The following is a 7,844-nucleotide window of genomic DNA, read 5'->3' as shown; positions in this document are numbered from 1 at the left end:
TGGGATTGGGGGTTTATCCGAGGGTCTCATGCCTGTGAGGGAAATGGCCTACCGCTACATCCACACCCTGAGAGCTCTTTTTCATTTGTTCTGTTTGTGAACAGGCTCTCTCTCTAGAGCCCTGACTGTCCTAAAACTTGTTATATAGATCAGACTGGCCTGGAACTCAGAGAGATACATCTGCCTGCCTCTGTGGCCCGAGTGCCAGGATTAAAGTGTAGGTCACCATTCCTGGTGCCCGGGTTTTGCTTGTGCTGTTTTGTTTTTCTTTTGGGACTCCTGAAATAGAGTCTATGAAGCCCAGTCTGTCTTTGAATTTACCATCTTACTGCCTCAGCCTGTTGAATGCTAGGATTATAGATGTGCGCCATCATACTAGACCAAATGCCTTAACAGTCATAGCAACTTTTGTTTGGTTTAAGATTGTGTTTTATTTTTGCGTGTGAATGTTTTGCCTGCATGTATGTCTGTGCACTGTGCACATGTCTGGTGCTGAGGAGGTTAGAAGTCTCTCAGATCCCCTGAGACTTGAACTGCAGGCAGTGTGTGTCACCACATGGGTGCTATGCATTGAACCCTTATCCTATGGGAGAGCAGCCAGTGCTTTTAAACGCCAAACATCTCTCCAGCCCCTGGTTATTTTATTTTAAATTATTTCATGTTTAATTATGTGTTTGTGTGTATGAGCTTGTGAGTGCGGGAGCTGAAGGAGGCCCGGAGAGAGCACTGAATTCTCTGAATGACAGGCGGTTGTAAACCACTCGGTTGGAATGGTGGGAGCTGAATTTAGGTCCTGGGCCGGAGCTGTATGCACAGACCACCGCTGAGCCAGAGATTCAGTCCCCTAACAGTAACGTCCTGGGGACCCAAACTCCAGCTTTTCTGTTATTCACAGAAAGCTCTGTAACCCCCAGTCCCTACTGATATATTTACATTTGTGATGGGGTCTCATACAGTTCAGGCTGGTGTCATACTCACTATATAGCTAAGGGTAACCCTGAACTCTTAACCCACCTGCCTCTACCTCCCAGGTTTTGGGATTACAATCTTGTGCCACCATCCCTGGCTTATAATTTATTTATTTTACTTGGTTATTTTAAAAATCATTATACAAAGCAACAGAATTCATAACGGCATTTTTTTATACTATCCCAAAGATGTCAGTTTCCTAACACCATAGCAAAATCAAGTGAGCACTTAACCTTGAAAAAACAGTGACCTTAGCTGTCACTAAAAACAATCCCCTCCCTAGGCCTGTAACCTTTAGCTGGTTTGTGGTAAAGAAGTGGATGATTTTGTTGTTGTTGTTGTCATCTGTCAAGCTTTAAGGGAGGTGTCTAAGTTTACTCTCTGTTTGATAAGCACCATGATCAAAAGGAACTTGGAGAGGAAAGGGTTTATTTTATGTTTTCAGGTCACAGTTCACCACTGAGGGAAGTCAGGGTAGGAATTCAAGCAAAAGCATGGTGAGGACCCTAAGCCAAAGCTGCTTACCGACTTGCTCTCCTGCTTGCTCCCAACCTTCTGGTGAACTATCGACCCAGGCTCCCAGCCGAGGGATGGTAGCACCTACGGTGGGCAGGGGCCCTCCACTATCAATTAACAACTAGGAAAATGTTCTACAGACGGGCCTACAGGCTGATCTGATGTGGGCAATTCCTCAGTTGAGGTTCCATCTTCCCACCCAAAGGGTATCAAATTGACAACCAAGATTAGCCATCACTGGGAGAAATCAAAACACCTAATGGTCAAGTTGTCTGCACAAATCTCAGTGAAAATACTTTGTAATTCTAGGTTTTAACGTTGAAGATCTCCACATTGAAAGATGGAGGCTGAAGAAGGTGGCGAAGCACCACCTCCTGAGAGCGAAGAGGCTCCTCCTCCTACTACTCCTCCTCCTCCTCCACCACCTCCGATGGAAGAGGAAGCTCCGCCTCCTCCCTCTGAGGACGACACTGCCCCGCCTCCTCCCGAGGAGCAGGCCCCGCCCTCCGAGGAGGGTGTGGCCCCACCCCCTCCGGAAGAGGATTCACAGCCGGCTCCTGAAGGAGAGGCCCCGCCCACCCCGGGCACAGACACCACGCCCCCCTCTGTACTGGGCGCTGGTCCTTCAGTGACTGACTACAGGAGTCTGATTCCTTCAGACGAGGAGCTAACGCTGACCGACGATGCAGGGTCCAGCCAGAGCAGGATCCGACCGAGGCTCGCCCCGAGGCCTGTGCAGTCAGTGCTGTCGGATGGGCTTTCTCTTTCTCAGTCTTCCCGGCGCTCCTCCAAGTACCGCCGAAGTATGAGTGGCATTCCTAACCTCCAGGAGACCCTCAAAGAGAGACAGGTTTGCTGCTGTTAGGGCTTGTGGTGGGAAAGCTCTGAGATTTTCCATGGTTTGAAAATACATTTTTCTTTCTTTCTTTGGTTTTTCAAGACAGGGTTTCTCTGTGTAACAGCCCTGGCTGTTTGTAGAGCAGGCTAGCCTCGAACTCATAGACATCCACCTGGCTTTGCCTACTGAGCGCTACATTTTCTTCATACTTAACATTTTTATACATGTTTTCACTTCTTTTAGGCAAGATTCAGAGAAGCAAGGGAAACCCGGAAAATGAGAATTGATCCCTCATACAAATACATATTTGAAATTCTAGCAGAGAGGCTTGGGCTGGACATGGTAACCGTGGAAGAACTAATTTTGGATTGCCCATCGGTAAGCTGAAGTCTTGCCATCATTTGTTTTTGTTTTCCCCTTTATTTGGGGCTAGTTACTTGTGTGGGGGTGTGCAGGAGCTTGGGTGTGTTCCTCCATCACTCTCCGTGCAGGGGATGTGTGCATTAAACAAGAGGCGCCATCATGAACAACTGGATGGAAACAGGGTGTGGTTTTCAGAAACAGGATTGCTCTGTTGGTCTCATGTCCCAGCCACGGTTCCTGAACTTGCTTACCGAGGAAACCAGATGGGCGAGCCACCTTGTTTTCCCGCCTGAAAATTGCTAGGCCATTTTGGCTCCCTCTGCACTGGAATCCTCGCATCTCTGCAGGAGGTGCAGCTACAGCCCTTGGAGCCTGCACGTGGCATTCAGGGACAAAGGGGTGATGTGAATGAGTGGGACCAGACAGCAGGGTCGGAGAGCCTGCCTTCATGATCGCCGGCTGGATTTTTGGGCTTGCGCGGCCCTGTTGCCAGAAGACTTTCCCATTGGCTATCATGCTAGCGCGGGAGTGGAGGAGGAAGCTTGTGTGTGCAAACTCTCTGTTATTACTTTTCTATTGCCGTGTTAAAACGCCAAGACCAAAAGCAACTTAGAGAAGATTTATTTTGGTTTTGCTGCTCCAAAAGGGACAGAGTCCATAATGGTGGCAAGCAGGGAGGTGACAGGAACAGGAAGCTGGTTGGTCATGTTTTTCTCCACATACTGGAAGCAAACAGAACAGGAAGTAGGGTCAAGCTATAAAGCCCCAGACCTGCTCCCCACTGAAGTACTTCCTTCAGCAAGGCTGTACCTCCGAAAGGTTCCATAACCTCCCCAGAGAGCACCATCACCTGGGGACCAAATGTTCCAAGTCCTCAGGCTGTGGCCAGGTCTCATTCAAGGCACCTCACCTTCCATTTGGCTTTCCCGGAATATATCTCACCATTTGGGGTTGAATGGGTAGTACTACCTTCCAGGCCTCCACGGATGAAGTCACACTTTGCTTAGGACCCAGGAAATAGGAAGCTCGGATGTTGAAGGAAGCATCAAGCCAGAGCAGGTACTTCCTGCTTTCTCTCTGCTATCAAGCTAGCGTGATATTAACATGTAAGAGGACTTCAGGTTGATCCCCAGAACCCATGTTAAAAAAATAAAAACAAGATGACCACCATTACCACCACAACCAACCTACCAAGCAGCCTGGCTCAATGGCACGTCCTTGTGATCTCAGCTAGGGAAAGAGACAAGTGAGTCCCTGGGTCTCATTGGCCGACTGGCCCAGCCCACCTGGTGACTTTCAGAACAGCAAGAAACCCCTTCTTAAACAAAATAGGTGGACAGCACCTGAGGAACCTCCGAGCTTCCCCTCTGGCCTCTGTAAACACCCCCCACACATGTGCATTGACGCCTACACACACAGGTGCGCATACGCACATGTACCTCTTCATGTGACTGCCCCATCCACACAAAGTTTGAAATCCATGGCCCTGAGGAGTCCGGCTTTGTGGTACCCCATCTTCTGAGCTGTAAGCGGAGAGAAAAACTCTCCTTCAGGAGAGACTTCCATATGGAAGCAGAGAAAGGGAGAGGCAAGCGTGCTAGCTTGTTATTTCACTTAGGGTGTCGACGCACGTCTGCCTGTGTGGCCTCTTCCACCTTCTGCTTTCTGAGAGATCACATTGACCCTTCAGAAGCTGAATACAAGCTTCATGCTCATAAGTGTGGAAGAGTCTCATGATGATACTTGTATTTTTTTTTTAAATATTAGTTTGGTTACAATATGGGTCGAGTTATAATTGCTGAAAGGACTATTGCTTACTTAAATAATTTCTCAAGCAAAACCATTAGCAGAGGGTTTTCTGTTCTTTTTTAGATTTATTTATTTATTTACTTATTATGTATACAGTGTTCTGCCTGCATGTATGCCTGCAGGCCAGTAGAGGGCACCAGATCTCATAGATGGTTGTGAGCCACCATGTAGGTGCCGGGAACTGAACTCAGGACCTCTGGAAGAGCAGCCAGTGCTCTTAACTGCTGAGCCATCTCTCCAGCTCCCGGCCCCAACTTGGCTTTCTTAATAGTTCCTTGTGTTTACCTCCACTTGGACTTAACCTCTCTTACGACATCTTTTAAGGCTGGGTCAAGTAAGTGGCTAGGAAAAGCCTTATGTGTAGATCATTAATGTAGAACCAACCCATCTCAGTGGGATCATTTAAATTCCAGAGTTAGGGGCCAGCCTGGGCAGTATGGAAAGACTGTCCGTCCCTGCCTTCCTCCTTCCTTTCCTTTCTCTCTTCCTTCCCCATGTCTCTCACTTTCTCAAGTCTCAGGCTTTCCTGCATATTCCAGACTGGCCAAGAACTCCATACATAGCCTAGCCTGGCTTCAGCTTCCTGAGAATGATTTTAGGTGATTATAGGTGTGTCTCACCATGCCCAACTGTGAGATATTACCTCTTTAGAAAGCAGGCTGGTGGTGGCTGGGGAGATGGCTCAGTTGGTTCAGTAAAACACTGGCTCTGCTAGTAAAAATACCTGTGTTTACTCTTCAAAACCCATGTAAAATGCCAGGCCCAGTGGGACGGAAACAGGAAGATCTCTGTAGCTGACTGGACAGCCAGGGGAGCCGTATGTAGCGAGATCCAGGTCAGCCTGTCTCAAGCAAAAACAAAAACAAAAATGAGGTAGATCCAGAGGAATGATACTCTAGGTTTACCTTTGGTCTACACACACACACACGCACACACACACACACACACACACACACACACACACACACACACACACACCCCTTCCCATGTGCATGTGCATACATTCCCCAGTCAACCTCCCAGTCAACCAATCAACCAACAGTCCACGTGTGCTGTTTGGGCTTTGTCGACTTGATACAAACCTAGACATACCTGGGAAGAGAAATCTCCATTGAGGAATAGCCTCAATCCGATTGGCCTGTGAGCACATCTGGGGATGGGACTTTTCTTGATGGCTTGATAGTGTCAGAGGGCCAGTCCACTGTGGGCAGTGCCATCCCTGGGCAGGTGGGCCAGGACTAAAGAAGAAAGGTGGCTGAACAAACCAGGGGAAGCAAGCCAGCAAGCAGTCTCTTCTTCAGGGCCTTCCTCCATGTTCCTGCCTTGCTTCCCTCGATGATGGGCTATAACCTGTAAGATGAAATGATTGGTTTTAATCTCCCCAAATTGCTTTTGGTCATGGTATTTCTCAACAGCAATGGAAAGCCAACTAGGACTCCAAGCAATGAAATTTGCCTGTCCTCCCTGCCGTCTCTAGTGGAGTTAAGTTAGTGGAGTGTCTGCCTTTTTTCACACGTTCCTGCTTTCTATCTATTCCCACCCTGCCTCCACCAGCTTTCCTTTTTACTTTTTATTTTGAAGAGAGGATCTCTCTAAGTTACCTGGGCTGGCCATGAACTCACTCAGTATCCCAGGCAGACCTTGAACCTGTGATCCTTCTGCCTCAGCTTCCCGAGTCACGGGGATCACAAACCTATGCCACCAGGCCTTTCAGGAAGGTCTTTCTTATTTTCTCAGCCTGAGAAAGGGCAGGGATGAACTAAGGTACTCTAAGCAGCACTACTTGAGTTATTTCCTCAGAAAGCCAGTATCATTTTATTGATCCTCATTTTTTTTTCTTTCATTTAACAGCTGGATTCATTCAGCCATTTTTTTGAGAAAGGCGGATGTAAGACACTGAAATTTTTATATCAGGAAGGAGAGGCTCCAGGTCTTGGTAAGGATGTTTTCTGAGGGCCCTGGGCTCCAAGTGAGCTGGCTAATGTTAAAATGTGGCCTAATTTTTCCTCTTAAGCTTAGAAGATTTCCACTTTTACAGCAAAAACTTGACCAGAATCCCATGTTTTGTTTTTTTTTTGTTTTTGTTTTTGTTTTTGTTTTTTTAAAGTGTTTGAGGGGTTGAAGATGTGTCTCAGCTATTAAAAGCACTTGCAGATCTTTCAAGGGGACCTGGCTTCATTTCCCAGCACCTACATGGTGGCTCCCAACCATCTGTAATTCCAGTTCCAGGGGATTTGATTCCCTCTTCTGGCTTCCTGTGGCATTGCATGCATGTGGTACACAGGCATACGTGTTGGCAAAAACACAGTGAAGTAAAAGAAATCTTTAAAAACATTATCTTAAGACTACTCCAGGGTCATCAAGATGGCTCATCAGGTAAAGGCACCAGCCACTAAGCCTGGTGACTGGACTTCAATCTAGGACCCACATGGTCGAAGGGAGAAGCAGCTCCTACAGGTTGTCTTCTGACCTCCACATGCATGCTCCAACACATATGTGTGCCAACACAAAATAAACAGAATTTAAAAAATTCCATTTTCAGAAGCAATCATTTGAGACCTTGCTGTCATGATTTGGGGAGAGATACCAGAGACGTTCCAACCTCTACTGGGAAATACACTTTTCCATTAGAATTTAATTGCGGTTTCCTGGAACAGGTGGACCATTTTTGTCCATATGTTTTCAGATGACTTGAAGTAGTCACGATGCCTCTTTGGAGCCCAGCAGCTGCCCCTTGTGGCTCTGGCTCAATGTCTTCTGGCTGTTGCAGCTATTAAATGCACATCTGGCTTTCCTGTATTACTCTTAAGGTAATTAGCATGCAACCAAGTTGCTATGCCTTTGTTTCAATAACTAGGTACTTGGGTTGTCCTTTCCCTCTCTGACTGCTTTTAAAAAAATAGCGTGTGTGTGTCCACGTGTGTTGGTATGTATTCAGGTGCTGAATGGGGTACTGGGGCCAGAGGACAACCTCTGGTGGCATCCTCGGGAATACTGTCTGCCTGCTTTGAGACAGGTCTTTGCATTGGTCTACAACTTACCAATTAGGAGAGACTGCCTGCCCATTACACAATCACTTACCAAGCCGGCTCAGTTCTGTGGCTGTACGTTCAGTTCTTGGCGTTTGTTTTCAGAATGTGGCCGAACAATCACTGGCGTACCCAAAGGGTCAAAAATGATGAGAATATATGTGGACAACGCGGCTCCAGAAAAGCTGAAAGGACTGTGCATATTTTTTGTTCGCTGTCGTAATGAGGTTGCCATCAACTCTAAGACCATTTATGAGGTATGCTTGAAAACACTGGCAAATTGTCGTGTTTCCCCAGTCCCTTTATCTCCATTTCTATGT

At 47.2% G+C, this 7,844-nt stretch overlaps 1 protein-coding gene across 1 annotated transcript in view; it reads left to right on the top strand.

Moving 5' to 3' along the window:
- The first annotated feature begins 1,825 nt into the window (after positions 1 to 1,825).
- The window catches only part of Dnah8 (dynein axonemal heavy chain 8), a 228,267-nt gene continuing 222,248 nt past the window's right edge, over positions 1,826 to 7,844 (top strand). Inside the window, 4 exon segments of the mRNA XM_026785784.1 lie at positions 1,826 to 2,335; positions 2,567 to 2,701; positions 6,347 to 6,431; positions 7,630 to 7,781. Coding sequence (XP_026641585.1) covers positions 1,826 to 2,335; positions 2,567 to 2,701; positions 6,347 to 6,431; positions 7,630 to 7,781 — 882 coding nt within the window.

Source organism: Microtus ochrogaster, linkage group LG2, assembly GCF_000317375.1.
Source record: "Microtus ochrogaster isolate Prairie Vole_2 linkage group LG2, MicOch1.0, whole genome shotgun sequence".
Lineage (NCBI taxonomy): Eukaryota > Metazoa > Chordata > Mammalia > Rodentia > Cricetidae > Microtus > Microtus ochrogaster.
The sequence above is the reverse complement of the archived record's forward strand: the minus strand, read 5'-3'. Positions and strand labels throughout refer to the sequence as shown.